This window comes from Mustela lutreola, chromosome 6 (genome assembly GCF_030435805.1).
Source record: "Mustela lutreola isolate mMusLut2 chromosome 6, mMusLut2.pri, whole genome shotgun sequence".
NCBI classification, from domain to species: domain Eukaryota; kingdom Metazoa; phylum Chordata; class Mammalia; order Carnivora; family Mustelidae; genus Mustela; species Mustela lutreola.
In genome coordinates this window covers 54728313-54746778 of record NC_081295.1, presented here as the reverse complement: position 1 = coordinate 54746778, position 18466 = coordinate 54728313, and the positions used below count along the sequence as shown (strand labels likewise).

The following is an 18466-nucleotide window of genomic DNA, read 5'->3' as shown; positions in this document are numbered from 1 at the left end:
ACGTATGTCACAGGTAACGGCAATCTTTTGAAAGCACTTTCAAAAGGTCCTATAGGGGGGATTCTCTTCGCCTCAGTAGTTCTGGCTGCCTTCAGGTTTTCATTTTGTTTTGTTTTCTTTTTAGAGGAAGCATTGGGGGAGGGAGAGAGAGAATCCCAAGTAGGCTCCATGCCCCATGCAGAGCCTGATGTGGGGCTCGGTCTCAGGACCCTGAGATCATGACCTGAGCCAAAATCAAGAGTCGGACACTTAACTGACTGAGCCTCACAGGCGCTCCTGGCTGCCTTCAGTTCTGAGTGGGAAATTGAGTTCTTCTCACAGTTTGAATACATATTTATGACGAGACTTTCATTTTTTTAAGATTTTATTTATTTATTTGATAGAGAGGGAAAACGAGCAGAGGGAATGGGAGAGGGAGAAGCAGGTTTCCCACTGAGCAGGGAGTGCCAATGCAGGGCTCTATCCTAGGACACGGGGATCACGACCTGAGTGCAAGGCAGATGCTTAATGACTGAGCCACCCCAGGCACCTCTGACAAGACTTTCATATGTATGAATTTATAAAAACCTTCCTTCCAGTGAACCAAAATGCTCCCTACCTGTGATTTTATTTATTTGCGCCTACCCTCTTAGGAACAGTGGTCAGACAGCTTTATAGGAATCTAGGATCTCAACAGGCCACAGGTCTCATTCTGCAGCTGACTCTGTGACCTTAATGTTAGGAAAAAGGGGTCCCTCCCACTGCTCTCAAAAGGATTTTCTTCTTGTTCGTATTTGAAATAGAAGGACACAGAGGACCATCAGCCGAAGGAGCCTTGGAATGCTTGTCTGCTCTAGGTGGGTCTTTAAATCAGGTCTCTGCCCCACCTCTTACTCCAGACTTCCTGTCAGCTTTCTTCCAGAACACTTCCACTAGGCCCTCGATCACAAAGACTCCCATCATTTTGAAGGATTTGTTTCTATGGTAACATCCCTATGTTCTCAGAGCTTGTTTCTCAGTAAGATGGGCTAGTGGGCTTCCCCAGAAGTAGCCCAATGGCTCCTGTCGCTCAGCAGTAACGTGCAGTGTGGGACAATGCCCCTGAACTTTCTCCTTCTCTAGTCCTGACCAGTGACCTTTCAGGACTCAGCATTCTGTTTTATCTTCCTTTTTTCCATTCTGTCTTTTGTCTTCAATCTCTAGGAGAAGATGTGGGCTATGTTGCAAGCGAGATAACAATGAGTGACGAGGAACGGATTCAGCTGATGATGATGGTTAAGGAGAAGATGATCACCATTGAGGAAGCACTCGCAAGGGTAAGGGTGCAGAGACTTGGTTTACATTTGTGAGAACTTGACCCGTTTATGTGGAAAAATGTTTAGGGAGTTTGGGGAGTTGCTGTAGACTGTGTCCCCCTTGCCCCAATCCATGTGTTAAATTCTAATGCTCAGTGCAGCTTTATTTGAAGGTAGGGCCCGTGGAGGTGCCTAGGTTCTAAGTGGGGAGCCCTTGTGAATGGAATGAGCTTACAAAAGAGGCCCCAGAGGGCTCCCACACCAGAAGATGATGGTCTGTGAACCAGGAAGCTGGTCCTCACCCCACACTAAATCTGCCAGCTCCTTGATCTTGGACTTCCCAGCCTCCAGAACTGTGAGGAATTTCTGTTGTTTATAAGCCATCGGTTTATGGTAATTTGTTATAGCAGCTCCAGTGCACTGAAACAGGGGCCTCAAAAGTACAGGAATGTATTACTCAAAGTAGTATTTTGATACTATTTTGGTGGTCATCAAGTGCCTATGTTATCAGATGAAATATCAAATTGTATTCTATTTACTTAATACAAGCATTCCATGTTGTAAATTTTCATTTCTGTATTCAGTGACTGCACACATGAATGAATGGCAAATATTTTTGAGCTTTGGACCACTTTAATGAGGAAAATGATTCTCTGAATGCCATTATGAAATACATAAGCCTTATAAAAAGATTGACAAAAATATAATAATGATAAAAAATTATTAATAAAAACAAAGTGAAACTTAATATAGTACAACTATTGTAAACTTCCATTCTATAAGATGTAGGGCTAAATTCTGAATAATTCAAAAGTTAAGCTTTAGGCACACCTTAAAATTTTGATTACTTTTTCTTCTAAGTAAAGTATTGTATTAGTGTTAATATATTTATTTCTAGGTATTAGTTTTAGTTTAGTGTGTCATATTTTTTGTCTGAGCTGAATTAAGCACTGAAAGAAGCCTAACTAATCCTCAGGTACTGGCATCGCATTTATGATAGAGAGATAGCAGTTAATAAGAGATTACCTGCTTGGTTGTTGCCCAATAAACTGACTGATGGAATCTTGGGTTTCCACTTAGAGTAGTTAGTTTGGTATTCTGTAAACAGTCATAAATTAGGCAGGTTTAGAAACAAATGAAAACTTTTAAGTTACTAAGGAATTATTGAATGAGTTATGACTTGACCATTAAGCTGAATCTTAAAGACCTGAAACCTTGAAATGGTGACAGGCACATTCGGTTTAGTTTCCTGTACCTGACTTTAAACCTCAATAGTTTAAAAAACAAAAAGCTTTATGTATTGTTGAGACAGCCTTCAGGGGAATAAAGCACTTGAAGGGAGTGGGAGATGAACAGGGTTTAGTCAGAGGCCTGAGGACCAAGGCCACCTCCAGATGCCCACCTGCTGGCTTCTCTTGCTCTGTCCATTTGAAGGAATAGAGGTGATCTCAGTCCTTAGTGTCCCTGGCGGACCAAAGTAGTGCTGGACCAGAGATATAGCAGGTGACAGGTGGTGACTTCCTGTCCTTGCTGCAGATCCACCTTCACCCCCAACCTAGTCTGCCTATTCCACCACACCTTTGGCCACCCGGCCCAGCTGTCAGGGGAGGCAAAAAGCCCACTACGAATTTTGTCTCCAGTTCCATTCCTTGAATGTGGCTTCCAGCTGAATACCTAGAAAATACATGGGAGACACACGGACCTGTATTTCGTTTTACCCTGGTAGACCCGATGTTCACTTACCTTCTGGGGAGGAATGCTACTGCACTGCTCTTTTAAGAAGGAAACATAAGGGGCTCCTGCGTGGCTCAGTGGGTTAAAGCCTCTGCCTTCGGCTCAGGTCATGATCCCAGGGTCCTGGGAAAGAAGGAAACATGAGGGTGTCTGGGTGGCTCAGTGGGCTAAAGCCTCTGCCTTCGGCTCAGGTCATGCATGATCCCAGGGTCCTGGGATTGAGCCCCGCATTGGGCTCTCTGCTCGGCAGGGAGCCTGCTTCCCCCTCTCTCTCTGCCTGCCTCTCTGTCTACTTGTGATCTCTGTCTGTCAAATAAATAAATAAAATCTTAAAAAAAAAAAAAAAAAAGAAGAAGGAAACATGAAGGTCAGGATGCAGAAGATGCCTGCGGCCATCTGACTACACGTGTGGGGGAGGAGAGAGAGTAGCCTGTGATGGACCTCCTCCAGTTTTTGTGGAGCAGAAAAAAATACGAGAAGTAGCCTTAACATAGTCACTTTTAGGCAGCTCATTTCTATAACTGAAAAGAAAGGAGTCTTTTCTAAGTTGGAGGGAAAACAATTAGTTTGAAGCGCCTTCTGAGTTGATGATTTTAACAGCTGCCCATTATTTATGTGGAAAGGAAATCAGAAGTTGACTGGATGAGAAGGTGGCATGGCTGTGTGTGGATTTGGGTAGCGGCTTCAGCAGTGCATCTTGTCTGTCTGGGGCCCGGGGTGGGGCAGGGGCTGTGGGGGCTGCGGGGGCTGCCGGGGCTGCGGGGCCGCCCTACCTAGTTTCAGGACAGAGCTCATCAAGACGTCGAGAATATTTTCTGTAAGGCAATCCAGGAACACAGATTGAAGAACAAAAGTGATGACATTTTCTAAAGTCTACTAGCTTCTGTACACAGCGATGGGGGTCCTTTGACAGCTGATGAAGTAGCGGGGAAGCCTTTTGGCCTGCTCTTGGCAGGGCGGCATACAGCCTCAGCTACTAGTGCCTGGATGGGCTGCTGCTTTGGCCAGAGACAAAACACTTCATGAAAAATGTTATTTAGAGCAGAAAACACTCTGTGGAAAGGATCTGCTGCTTTTATGACTAGCTCAGGGATCGAAATTTACTTGATGATTATACTAAAAACAAAAACAAAAACCTTAAGACTTGGACCTCCTGTAATGACCATGATGAGAATGTCCTTCAGGACCTCAGGTGTATGTTTGTCCTGCTGTCAATCAGATACTTAAAGACCCCTAAGTTTACTCCTGACAGGACAACCGACTATCAGGAGAGAAATTTGCCTGTGTGAGATTTGGAGCAGAGAGTATCCCCAGTACATCCTTGTATTGGGGAAAATTTTATCTAATGTCAAAAACAGTTTGGTCCATTATGCTTTCTTTGTGTGGATTTGATCTCATTGATGGATACTTTCCCACCTGAAAACCCGTTATTGATACAAACAGAGATTAAAATGAAAAAGGCTACAAGGAATTAATATGTGAAACACTACCATAAGCAGCAAAAAAAAATAAAAAAGCATTTGAAGAGAATGAACTTTATGAAACACTTCTGTATTTCTGTATTTTCTCTGAGTGTGTAATTGAAAAAGACAGAAGCTTTAAAAAAAAAACAGCTTAACTTACGATTTTTATATTTTATTAACTAGTAGTTTTATCAAGTCTATTGGTTTATCGAACATTTTCTAATAGCTTTATGATGGATATATACTATATGTGCTTTAAGGAAATCAAGCTTATTCGTAAAATAAAATTGTATGGGGGGATCTAGGTAATTGGCATAGTCTACGTAACACAATTTTAAGGAGCATACATAGCTCTTGGCAAGTAAGTTCAGGGTATTTAGATCTTGGGCTGGTTCTGCGAGGTTTAGAAGGCCCAAGAGATACCTAGATGCCACTGGGTATTCATTTGTGTGGGTGATTTTTGTGGTGTAAAACTCAGTTTTAAAGCTTTGGCTAAAAGAGAACACTGTTGTTTTGGTATGACGGTGCTCAGCAGTGCTGGAGCTATGTAGTAGAAAAATATGTCCTTTGACATTTTAACTGGAAACACTGTCTCTAGGAAATTGAGGGAGATCTGTAACCATGATTTGATAATCCTATTTCCTAAAAAAAATTATGAATACAAAAGACTACTCATGTTAACTTGATCTAATTCCTAAATATTATGTATTTATCCATCTGATAAATGTATGTCTGCTTCCATAAGGTCATACCTGCGTGAAAGTCCAAAATAAAATTTGTTTTGTTTTGTTTTTAAGTACTTATTTGTCACTGACTTAACTGCCACTAAGTAAGGGAAGGGGACAAGAAAGCCAGAGGGAAAAGCTGGACAGAGATGTGGTTTCAGGAGAAATCTAAGCTTACCCCAATCCCATAGGGAGTGGGGAGCTCTGGAAGGTGAATTGCATTGTAGAGTTGTCCTCCCAGAGAAGAAGAGACTTGAGGCTGATTGGGGAGGAGGCAGCAGCCCTCTAGGCATCTGTGGGAAACATCTCCTCTCAACCATGGAAAGTTCCCTAGAGCAGGGTGTAAATGTGAGCCACATGCACAGTAACTGAAGAGTTGGGGAACACTGGTGTGAATGGAGTCTGGACATCTGGTATACCAGAGCGCAAGATTAGGAACTGGGAACCTATATATATGATGGTTTTCCTCGCAGCAGCTTCTGTGCATCAATCACAGAGATTTGGACAACCAGAGAGGCTCGTGGAGAGAGTCCATAGGAGAACAACAAGGTGATTGTAGTTAGGTTTTTTTTTGTTTTTTTGTTTTTTTTTAAATTAGGTCCCGTGGGTGAAAATTGGAAAGGATTTATCTCAGAGAAGAATGTAATCACCATCTCCAAGTATATGAAGGATTATTAAACAACACATCTTCAGGATGTAATGAAGAGTGTTTTGTTTTATTTTGTTTTAACCTCTATTGAGGACAAAATAAAAGGAAATGAATTTAACTTGCAGCTGGAGGGGATTTGGATTAGATATAATACAAAAGTTCTTTTCTCGTAGAAATGGGAACATTTTAGGATCTCCTCAAACATTTCTAAAATAGCAATTATGGACTGAAGATGGCCATCCCTCTAGGAATCATGCCGTAGACTTCAAGTATGAGAAAAATATGAGACTGAAGAAAATATGATGTGAAAGAAGCATTTCCTCTTGAGACAGACACATGCGCGCACACACACACAGACATAGACATGCACATGCACACTTTAAAACTTCTGTCGTGTTAAAGCTAGACATTTGCTTCAGAACATCTAAGACATCAATTGTCTTTCCTCCATGAAATTATATTTAAGTCAAAACTTCTTTGGGAGCAAAGTAGAATATAAAAATGTAGTTGTAAGAGTAACTAACCAGGTTGCGTTTTTCCCCTGTAAGATGCACTTAGGATTCTTTTTAGAGATCCTGTTTTATAACTTGAAAACATAGCATTTTTAAATTAGAAAATTTAAAAACAAGGTAAATTTGGGTAGAGTGTGAATTTGAATCTCTCTCTGAGGAAGCCCTGCTACTCTCAGACCCCAGAGTCCATGAAGGACAGGGACAGATAGAAGAAGAAAAATATCAAATCTGTTATGATCGACTAGTTAGGAATTTGCTGTGTTTTGTTTCAATTAAAGATAAAGCTCATTTAGTGGCTTCTCGAAGTTGAGCCTAGGTGGAATATGAAAGTATGGCAGAGACTGGGAGAAAACAAATGATAACTGTGTCTTTCAGTCATGCGGGAAGAATGTAGCATTTCAGAAATCAGAAAATGTGGGGGGCGCCTGGGTGGCTCAGTGGGTTAAGCCTCTGCCTTCGGCTCAGGTCATGATCTCAGGGTCCTGGGATCGAGCCCCGCATCGGGCTCTGTGCTCAGCGGGGAGCCTGCTTCCTTCTCTGTCTCTGCCTGCCTCTCTGCCTGCTTGTGATCTCTGTCTGTCAAATAAATAAATAAAATCTTTTAAAAAAAAAATGTGGAAAGAAAGACCATTCTAATATATAATTTAAATATACCATGAAGATTAGAGCAATATCCATGTCCCTAAAGTACTAGAAAGATTAAAGTGCTACTCGCAAATAGCAGAAGTTCAAACCCCTGGAGCTGACGTGAGCTGTCAGCTCTCTTTTATCGGGAACCACAAGGCTGTGTTCGTCATGAGTCTTTGCTTTGGTATGGGTGCTAAGTTTTGTTGCATTATCTTACATAATTCTAGTAATAGTTCTGTGAGATAGTTTATTGTCATCCCCATTTTCCAGATAGAGGAACTGAGGCACAAAGGAGTTAAGTAATTTGCCCCAGCGTTCCAAGCTGATACTTGGTTCTGCAGCCAAGCTCTTACCCATTAATCAATACTGTCTGCCTTCCCATGTCTATCTCCTGTCACAAGTATGTGCAGCAAAGAATTTCATGGTAGCAGTGATACTTTGCAAAGTTGCCTTTTCTCTAGAGGGATGCTGTCAGCATGGTGGCTTTGCCATGTCCACGTGGCTCCAGTGGTTGAGAACAGTCCTAGCACCTTCTCCTGGGCTGTTAGGCCAGATCGTTTCTGTTTTTTGACATCTTGATTTATAGAACATGATTTCATCAGTGTGAAATTCATACCTAAAAACTGCTTTGTAATAGAATTTTGATACAGTGGTAACTTAACCGTATTGTGTTGCAGAGTTAAATTTCTATGTGTTTGATGAAAGCACGCCTAGAACCTCTCACATTTGTAATTCTAAAAGACCTTTCTGTTCGCTTAAACTTGTCAATTTCCTATAATCTTTCACTTGTCTTTCTATTTTCAGAAAGTGTAAAGGGAATTTCTAAACCCAAACTGGAGATGTCTCGGAACATACTCTAGATAGCTCGTTATTTTCCTCTCCTCCACAAGGGTGCCCGATAAGGCTCACAATGTTTGTTAGGTGAGAACAAGGAATTGGTAACTTGAAACAGTCAGTTGCAAGAAAAGCAAGTGATTTTAGAGAATCTGTTTCAGGCTTCCACCTCTGTTTCACCAAAATGCCCATAGTCTACCACGTTGTGTCTTCGACAAAGACAGGTAATTCAGAGGCCAGGCTACAGACAATTTCTGTTTTTGAACTTACAGTTGAACTGAGAAAGATAAGTATTGAGGCTGGAGGGTCTTGGAGGGAAAATCAAGGTTCTTTTTAGAACACCAAATACAAAGAATCTGTTGTGTCTGTCAGTTTGATGTAGATGAAAAATCACAGGGCAGGGTGTACGTCTTCCTGTCAGTTCGGGGAACCTTGTCTTTGGCTGGCACTGAGTCCCCAGCAGCGGCATGAAGAAAGTGCCCAGAGCATTCTCTCTGCTGCCTGGTAGGCAGCCATGGCCATTATTTCCATGTCAATTTTCATTTTCTTTTGTTGTAGCTCAAGGAGTATGAGGCCCAGCACCGGCAGTCAGCGGCCTTGGACCCTGCCGACTGGCCAGACGGTTCTTACCCAACATTCGATGGCTCATCAAACTGCAATGTAAGTTTACTGTTTCTGAGCAACTTGACCGCTTCTACTACAAAGTAGATTTTAGCCAACTTCTGCCTTTGAACTTCCTTCTGCCATTACCAGCTCCCACCCGGGATCTGAAAAGAAGCATCTCTTCTGACGTGTTACTCAGTTTTCTTGATGGACTTATCTGCAGTCAAAATAGTGCTGTTGATTCTGTTACTTCATAATTGTGGTAAATCATATGTAATTTAAAATTTAACCTTAAAAACATTTTTATGTTCAGTTAATATTCAGTTCAGTAGCATTAAGCACATTCACGTTGCTGTGGCATCGTCATAAAATACACATCCAGAACTTTCTCAGCATCCAAAACAGAAATTCCATAACCATTAACCAGTAACTCCCCTTCCATAAATTTAGGAAGCCACCATTTTACTTTCTAGCTCTATGAGATTTGACTATTCTGGGTCCTTTATATACATGGAATCATACAATATTTGTCCTTCTGCATCTGGTTTATTTCATGTAGCATAAATGTTCTCAAGGTTCATCCACATTGCAGCATATGCCAGAACTTCATTCCTTTTTTAAGGATAAGTAATACTCTACCATATGGATATACCACATTTTGTTTAACCATTTGTCTGTTGATTGACACTTGGGTGTTTCTACCTTTTGGCTGTTGTAAACAATGCTACTATGAACATTAATATATGAATATCTGTTCGAGTACTTGCTTTCAGTTCTTTTCAGTATGTATCTAGGTGGAGAATTTCTAGATCACATGTTTATTATACATTTACTTTTTAAAGGAGCCATTATACAGTTGTCCAGTATGGCTGCGTCATTGTACAGCAATGTGTAAATGTTCCAGTTTTATTTTACTTCTCACCAACACTTGTAATTTCCCCCTTTTTTGTTAATAGCCATCCTAATGGGTGTAAAATGATGTCTTGTTGTGACTTTGATTTGCATTTCTCTAATGACTAATGATATATATATATATAAAAGAAATGTCTATTCAAGTTCTTTGCTCATTCTTGAATTGGGCTGTTTTATTGTTGGCTGTTGAGTTGTAGGAGTTCTTTGTATATTCTGGCTATTAATCCCTTATCAGTTGCATGATATAAATAGTTTCTTTCATTTTAGGGTTGCCTTTTCACTTTCTTCTTTTTTTTTAAGATTTTATTTATTCGCTTGACAGACAAAGATCACAAGTAGGCAGAGAGGCAGGCAGAGAGAGAGAGGAGGAAGCAGAGTGCCTGATGCAGGGCTCGATCCCAAGGCCCTGAGATCATGACCTGAGCTGAAGGCAGAGGTTTAGCCCACTGAGCCACCCAGGCATCCCAACTTTTTCACTTTCTTGATGTCTTTTGATGCATAAAAAGTTTCTAAGTTTGAAGTCCAATTTCCCTTTGCTTTTGTTCCCTGTGCTTTTGGTGTCATATCCAAGAAAGCTTTGCCAAATCCAATATCATGAAGATTTTCTCCTGTTTTCTTTTCAGAGTTTTATAGTTTCAGCTCTTAAGTTTAGGTCTTTGGCCCATTTTAAGTTTATGTGTGTATATGATAATAGCATACAGGTCCAACTTCATTCTTTTGCAGATAGATACCCAGTTTTCCCAGAACCATTTGTTGAAAGGACTGTTCTTTCCTCATTGACTGGTCTTGGCTTCCTTTTCAAAAATTAATTGACCATATAGACTAGATTTTATTTCTGGGCTCTCTTATTTTATCCCATTGGTTTATATGTCTTTCCATTGTAGGTATTACACTGTTTTGATTAATGTAGCTTTGTAGTAAGTTTTGAAATCAAGACATGTGAACCCTCTAACTTGATTCTTTTTCAGATTGTTTTAGCTATCCAGGTCCTTTAAGAGTTCATATGAATTTTAAGATGGGTTTTTCTTTTTCCACAAAAGATGCCATGAGATTTTGATAGAGATTGCAGTGAATCTGTAGTTGATTTGGGTAGTATTGTCATCTTTTTTTGTTTGTTTATTTTGGTTTTTTTTTAGTATTGTCATCTTAATAGTAGGAAGTTCTTCTGATCTATGTACATAGGGTATCTTTGCATTTCTTTATGTCTTCTTTAAATCTTTCAGCAATGTTTTGTAATTTTCAGTGTACACATCTTACCTCCTTAGTTAAGTTTATTTCCAAGTATTATATCATTTTTTAATGCTTATTTTCTTTTTTTCACATTTTCATAGCTAGTGTATAAAAATGGAACTGACTGTTGATCTTGTGTCCCTCAACTTGGCTGAATCCGTTTCTTAATCTCTAATAGGTTTTGTGTGGTAGAATCTTTGGGCTTTTCCCCATAGAAGATTGTGTCATTTGTGAACAGAGACAGTTTTACTTCTTTTCTAATTTGAATGACCTTTATTATTCATGCTATCTTATTTTTTTTTTAAGATTTTATTTATTCATTTGACAGAGAGAGCACATACAGGGGGAACAACAGAGGGAGAGGGAGAAGCAGGCTACCTGTTGAGCAGGGAGCCAGACATGGGGCTCAGTCCCTGGACCCCTAGGATCATGACCTGAGCAAAAGACAGACGTTTGACTGACTTTACTCAGGTGCCCCTATTCATGCTGTTTTAATGTGACCAAACATGCTTCCTAGGAGTTCCACAGGAAGAGTTTCGAGTTTCAAGCAGATATCTTGTGATGCCATCATCCAACTGCAGGTAGTAGGAATGGAGGGAGTTGCCCTTTTTCACTTATTATGTAAATGCTTTGTTTGGTTAGGTTCGTTCTTTCTTAAAATCTGGAAGCAACTCTACCTCCATGTCTTCAGCTTCTTGTCTCCTCTTGTCCATGCTCTATACTGGTAGTCATCGCTCCAGAACATACCTCTCTTCTTGCAAGCTCCTGCTTTCAAAAAGCCTGCTGGTTTTCCAGTTCTGTAAGATAAATTCCAAACATTCTGGCACACTCGAGACACTTTGCAGTCTGGCTTTAGTCAGTATGTCTGCTCTCCTCTGCCACCCCCTTACCCCTAATAGCCTCCACTCCATCCACACTGGACCCTGCCTGTGTTACTGAACACACCTTGTATTGTCCACACTCTACTTTAATTCAGGCAATTTCCTCCACTGAGAATATCTTCCTCCAGATTTTTCCAGGTAAAATTCTGTATGTCCTTCAAGATAAAGTCCAACTGTCACCTCTTCTGAAACTTCCTTCAGCCTTCTTAAGTTTATTTTATTGCTTCCTATTCTGTGCCTTGTTAAACTAGCATTGTACATGAAGCCTGACCTTTATCCTAGAGTATAGGAATTCATCATGCATCTTGTAGCCTCCTTGGGAATCATGAGCTCTTTGAGCAAGAAAGTGTCTCCAGTGAGTGTCTAATTCAGTGTCCAGTTCATATGGCATGTTCAAAAAGAAATATTCAGTGGACAAAGTTGTATTTATTTATTTATTTAAAGATTTTATTTATTTATTTGACAGACAGAGATCATGAGTAGGCAGAGATGCAGGCAGAGAGAGAGAGAGAGGAGGAAGCAGGCTCCCTGCGGAGCAGAGAGCCTGATGCGGGGCTTGATCCCAGGACCCTGGGATCAGCTTTAGCCCACTGAGCCACCCAGGCACCCCCAAAGTTGTATTTAAATGTTCATCTCCCCTGGCTGCTCGAAGAGCATGTTTCATGTCCTACATCACACTTCTTTGCATCTAAGCAACAGACGATGGCTTGTCAGAAGTAAATGTAAGCTTTCCGCTATCTCCTTGTCCCTGATTTCCTGAGTCAAGCACTGGATTTACATTTCAGCTAAAGAAAGAAAGAAAGAAAGAACGAAAGAAAGAAAAAAAAAGAAAGTGAAGAAAAAGAAAAAAAACCCAGGGGATTGTTAATTTGAAAGCCCTGCTTTGTTGCTTTTATGTGAGAGACTGAGACATTACCCTTTATAATAATAAATGTATCCTATGCTAGCCAGCATTGTGTGCTGGGACTATGAGGTAATCAAAAGAACCATGCTCATGGATTTCAGTGTACCTTTTTCATGACTCTTATCCCCTTGTCCTGAAGTCTAGCATAATATAAATGTAAATCATGAACCTAAAGAAGCATGAAGAATAAATACAGTAACTCAGGACTGATGCTATTCAAAGCCTGCTGGGGGAGAACACAAAGACCCAGCTGTCCATCGTTGGGTCCTCTAGCGTCAGACTCACTGTATTCTGTCCTGATTAATAGCATCTGAGTCAAGGGGGAGGTTCTAAGACTATCCAGTCAGAAACACAGGACTGTGTTTCTGACACACACACACTAAATGTGAGAGGCTTGTCACATTTAGGAAAAGTTAATATAAATTAAGTACAATGATGGTTTTGAACAAGCTGTTCAGAAAGCATTCATTATTAGGTATTGGTTTTTAGTTATTAACCACCTTCAGATGGTATCAGAACCATCACCTTGGTAGAAATTGTCAGAAGAAAGGGGGTACTTCTTAGAAGTTGGACATTCATTCCCTTGAGCATTATTTCTTTGTTCACTGAGGAGACATCTAGAAAGCGCTTGCTGTATACCCGGCTTAATGCCATAGCTAGTCAGGCTACAGAGGTAGAGGAGTAGGAGAGATGGGCCCTGCCCGCCCTGAGTTTCCCCAGTAGCGCAGAGGTTAAAATCACCCCCACATGTGCTCACACAGACTTTAGATGTCATGTACACACTCACGTTATTAGCTTCTCAGCAGACCGTTTCTTCGTAGATGATGCAAAAATGAATTCAGCCTGTTCTAGTTGGCACCCTCCATTTCCAGTACAATCTTCCAGAAGCGCCGGAGCAACTTTTTGCTGAGAGATGTAGGTGAAGACAGGCCATTCGGCAGTGGAGTTTGCTGAAGCGATATTATTTACACTGCGTATTTTGCTAGCTGGCTTCGCGCACGCTGCCGCACCCATTTCCAGTCACGCTGCACATTCCTACAGCTGACCGCCATTGGCACTGAAGTTTGCTTGAACTTGATTGCAATCCTAATGTATGTAACTCTCGCCCCCTCACCCTACCCCCTGGCCCGTCCTGTGTTTTTATGGAGACTCAGCAAGAAACTCCAGCCAAGATATTCCTTCTCAATTATGCTACCTTCGCCTGATAGCGGAGTAATTAATTTCAGATAAATCCCGCTGTGTCCTCCTCCAGCCACCGTGGGTTAGACGCTTTGATTATCTTTTGTGCGAGAGCCCGGGCTTTTCAGTTGCCTATTGATTCTTTTCTAGACTGAGATGTAAATAGCCCACTGGCCAGAGCTGGGAATGTCCAGGCCATGGACGTTTCAGGGATCACAAGCCCTTTGTCACGAGATTCAATGCCTATATTGATGCCTGTCGTGCTTTAGGATTTCATTGGCACTGATTTCATAGACCCCCCACCCCCATAACTGACATTAGATCATTGCGTGTTGCTTCACAATAAATCCATATTCACATTCCTGGTTTCCAAGAATGTAAAGTACTAAAGATAGTTACCAGGGGAAGTGAAAAATAGCTCTCTCTTTGCCAGAGGAGAATGTGTTCTGTGCTGTTTCTCATTAATAACAAACTTCTGTTGTGAGTGTTAGAGTTTTTAAAAAGAGTTTCTGGTTTGAGTGCTTCACTTGATTCCTGGCTAAATATCTGGACATACGTTTTAATATTTTTCATCTTAGTTTGATAAATTTTGTTTTCCTTTGCCTCCTGTAGGGGGAGGTTTTGGGAGTTCTCCTTTTCAGTTTTCAACTTTTGTGCCTTGAGGCTCAGTTTACCTTCTCGTTAAGAAAACATTTAATGAAATGCTGTCCATCCTCCAGGGGTTTAGAGATTTGTACACAAGGAGTATGTTTTAGTAAATCATAATTTTGATATTTCTGCCAAATTTGTAGGTAAAACTTGGTGATCTGTATTTGGTTCTCAAATATTAAAAATGTTTGCAGTGAAACATCTTTCACAAATTGTTAAATTGAAAATTGTTTAATTATGATGTGATTTAAGTTATTTTAAAAATATATGATGTTAAAGAGAAATTAAAGCAACAACAAGGATAAGAAGGCACAAGTCCATTGTAGACATTTATTTTGGTCCCGTCTGTTTGTTTCTCTTGATACAAAATGTGTTCCAGGAAAAAATTGGAATTCTGTGTCTATACTGGAGCTCCTCACTAGGATGAAGCAACTATGGTGAAATATTCCGTGAAGGGAGTTATTTTGTAACACAAGCCATGGTTTTATAATTGATCTTCTACATTTGGGGAAATTTAGTCAGGAAGTATTTGTGCAAGGAGGGGTCTAAAGTTCTAGCTGAGGCATAGCAACACCTTTTGTCCACCTGTGCACTCTTCATGGCCTTTCCTTGCAGCCAGCTCTGAATATATTTCGCCACTAACTGCGTTTAAGGCACAGGAGAGCCATGGGTTGAACTGTGTCCCAGAGTTTGGGCAAAAAAGACACATCAAGTGCTCACTTCCACTTCTAACAAAATGCTATTTTAAGTGTTTCCTTGTCTGAGGACTTTCAAAGTCTCAACTAAAATATCCCCCTGTGATGAGATGTTTTGGTTATAATGCAAGACGGTTAAGTCTTTTTGGGGCTTCCTAAAATTATAAACTGTAAACTTGTACCTCATTGTCAGGCAGGTTTTATTTAGCTCTCCAGAGTCCCTTCCCCCGCTTTTCTTACAGCAGCCGTTGCGTGCAAGCAGAGGCTGCAGGTCTGGTATTTCAAAAGGAGAAGCTGCCACAGCCTTAGTCTACACTAGAACTTCCTAAAAGATAATGTGAAGAAAGTCAGGAGAGCATTCCATAAAGTTACTTTTTTTTTTTTTTTAAATATTTCATTTATTTATTTGAGAGAGAGAGAGCACAAGCCAGGGGAAGGGGCAAAAAGAGAGGGAGAAGCAGACTCCCTACTGAGCAGAGAGCCCGATGCGGGGCTCGATCCCAGGACCCTGAGACCATCATCTGAGCTGAAGGCAGATGCTTAACCGATAGAGCCACCCAGGTGCCCCCAAAGTTACTTTTTTAGTAGTTCTTGTGGTGAATGGCTTGATTTCTATTATGGCCAAAGCAAAGACTCACAGTTTAATAACCTAACACAGAATGTAGTGGGAGAGCCGAGCCCATGCACATGGGGTTCATGGACAGATTGACCTGTCCTTCTCATTCAAGGGGCATCCATATATTGATGCTCTTAAGAGTCTGCCTATTATGGGTTGAATCAGATTTAAAAAAAAAAAAAAAAAACTTGGCTATCTTAATGTGTTTCTTTTGAATATGTTTCATTTACTAGGGTGGACTTCTAGACAAGGTGTATAGGTGAAGCTTTATAGAAGTTTTATATTTTAGAGGTGTTAGTGTTAGAAGGAAATAGAAATCAATACCATTAGCTTCCTCATTGGGGAAATCTGACCCCATAAGAAGAATTGTTTTTATGATAACACATGATGAATTTACAAAAGTTTTTCCCATCTATAGATTTTCCTAGCAATTACAAAAAATATGATTTTCATATTTTGCTTACTCTGAGTGAATATTTTTAGATGCATAAATTGTGTGAAGATTCATATATACTACAGAGTGAGAGCTGGCATTATAGATACTGTAAAGATTGTCTGTGAAAATGGTTGACTTACCAATAGTGTCTCTGCTATGCTGGTTTTTAATAAGGAAATTTAAGAGAGGGTAGATTCCAAGCATAAAAATAACTAAATTACTTTTATTTCTGGATAAACTGTGTTTTTTGTGGGCTTTTTTTTGGGGGGGGGGGTGTTGGAGGAAGGACAGCGGGAGGGGAAGAGTACCAAAATCAAGAGTTGGACACCCAACCAACTGAGACACCCCAGGCACCCCTAAACTGTTTGCTTTTAATAGTGTTTGCATTTTTTTCTTTGTATCTCTTTTCCTAGAGAATTTTTTTTTCATGACTCTTCATATATGGGTTTCAGCTTAATAGAATTCTAATTGGCAAGGTAACTTTTGATTTGGGGCTGGAAGATGGTTCTGCTCGTTGAAGCTTTAATGGTTGTATTAGCTGGGCTGGAAGACGGGATCAGTGGATGTGTGCTTCAGCTCCTTATTTCTTAAACCGAAGAGCCTTACTCGTTTGACTTGTAATATGACCAGGAGAAAGAGAAATATGGCTGCCGATGATTTGCCAGAGGCCATGTATACCTTGTGTCCCTGGGACAGATGTCAGCAATTCCTTCTATGACACAGTGCCAGAATAACAACCACTTTTCTAAGTCTTTCTAAATGTTAACTATGTTAAAAATAACTTTTATTGATTCTGGTCTTTTAATGCATACTTGCAGCCTTCAGATGATTATTCAGACTTTTATAGGTACTTTCTGTAAATTTCTTTTTTATTTGACTGGGTGGGAAGATACAGGAAGAAACACTACTCTTAATTTCAACAAAAGTGCTTTTGAAACTAAAGTGCAAATAAAACAGAGACATATTAAAATTACCTTTAGAAGGGTAAAAGGGATGATTCTTGAGACCTGCAGCTTGTGGTGAGTCCAGGAGACAAAAAAAATCAGACCATTGGAACAACACGCATAGTGAAGTCTCTTGAGAAAGATGAATTTTGCCCTAACTGCATGTAAGCTGACCGAGAACTGTTGTTTAGATGACTTTTTGTCATTAATTCCACACCACCCTCTCGTCCCCAGCCTTCTCCCTGGGACGGAGGCCAAAGCTTGAGGCGTACATTTTCTGGGAGCGCCTGAAGATCATCCTCTCTAAACAAAGTTAGCCCGGAAGCAGGCTCTGCCCTCGGGAAAGCTGGGTGCTTGCCCTTGCCCAGCATTCTGAGGGGAGGGGCCGGTTAACTGGGACGCAGCCTTTGGGTTCAGGTCCGGCTCTACCCGCTTCCCACCCCCCATTAGCGCTGCCTCTGTGAGAAAGTTGTCTCATCAGTTTGTGCCTCTGTTTTCTCATCTGGAAAAGCAGGAACAAGTATACCTACTCCAAACAGGTGTTGCAAGAATTAAATGGCACCAAGTAAATACCCAGTGAATGCCAGTTTCTATTACTTTATGTTTAGATCTTTTACCTTTCCATTAACCGTTACTCTTAAAATACTTGAGTTCCCATGAAAGTGCAAATTTTTTGGCTGCGTCATTAACATGCTCGCAAATGCTCACGTATTACAGCAGATCGGCTAGAGCTGCGAGAACAAGCTGCGTGCAGCCGGCCTGTGTTAGCTTAGCTGTGCTTTTAGCAAACACCAATCAGTTCGTCTTCTGTTTCAGAAGGTGTTATTCTGTGAGTGGGTGTGGGGCTGGGTGCGATATGATTTCAATGATCATGTTGTGCTTTGTGATTTAACGTTTGGGAAGAATAAGCAGTTAACTGTAGGGAAATTACCTATGGCCTGGCCGTGCTGAGGGGGACTCTCTGAGTGCGTGGGTGTGGGCTTCTGGCTGGTCGTGGTGGAGAGCTCGCTCATGGCCACCCGGAAGTCACTGCGGATGTGGCTCTTTGTACCCAGTGGACTGACTTGGCACATCTCTCTCTTCACCGGTCTGTAGGGTTACAGAGAGTTGAGGCTGCTGAAGGGTATCAGGGGCCCCGTGGAAAAAAAACAAAATAGTGACAAAATAACCAGGTACTGCATAAGCTGAGGGAACCTATTTTTAACATTTAAAAAACTTAAGGTTGCTTTTGGATACATTCTATTGTGTTGATTCTTTTATTTGGTTGAGTCAGGGGAAACTGGAGTTACTAGCTTTCGGCATATAAAAATGGCAGATTTATTTGTCCAACCCAATAGCTGAATACCGGACAGGATGTACTACATTTCCCCTGCCGGCTGATAGGCATCAAAGTGAAGACACTTGTAGTGGAATCTGGGTTAAGGATTGGCATTTAGATTTGCAACTCCAGTTTTGGTTTTGCTTTCGGAAGTAACCTCCAGGAGATTGGGGTAAGAGAGAATGTCCATCACTTATTAAATAAGATTTATTACATGTTAATTCCTCCTTGAATCGTTTGCCCTAGTGCCAGATCTTATATAACGGATGGGTTAGAAAGATC

At 40.9% G+C, this 18466-nt stretch overlaps 1 protein-coding gene across 6 annotated transcripts in view; it reads left to right on the top strand.

Moving 5' to 3' along the window:
• The window catches only part of SASH1 (SAM and SH3 domain containing 1), a 309529-nt gene that overhangs the window by 236116 nt on the left and 54947 nt on the right, over positions 1-18466 (top strand). For 4 of the 6 annotated variants that reach the window (XM_059177298.1, XM_059177296.1, XM_059177299.1 and 1 more), the window contains 3 exons: positions 783-836; positions 1183-1295; positions 8377-8478. In XM_059177298.1, coding sequence (XP_059033281.1) covers positions 783-836; positions 1183-1295; positions 8377-8478 — 269 coding nt within the window. The remainder of the gene's footprint in view (positions 1-782; positions 837-1182; positions 1296-8376; positions 8479-18466) is intronic. The other 2 variants (XM_059177300.1, XM_059177297.1) reach the window with 1 other exon arrangement.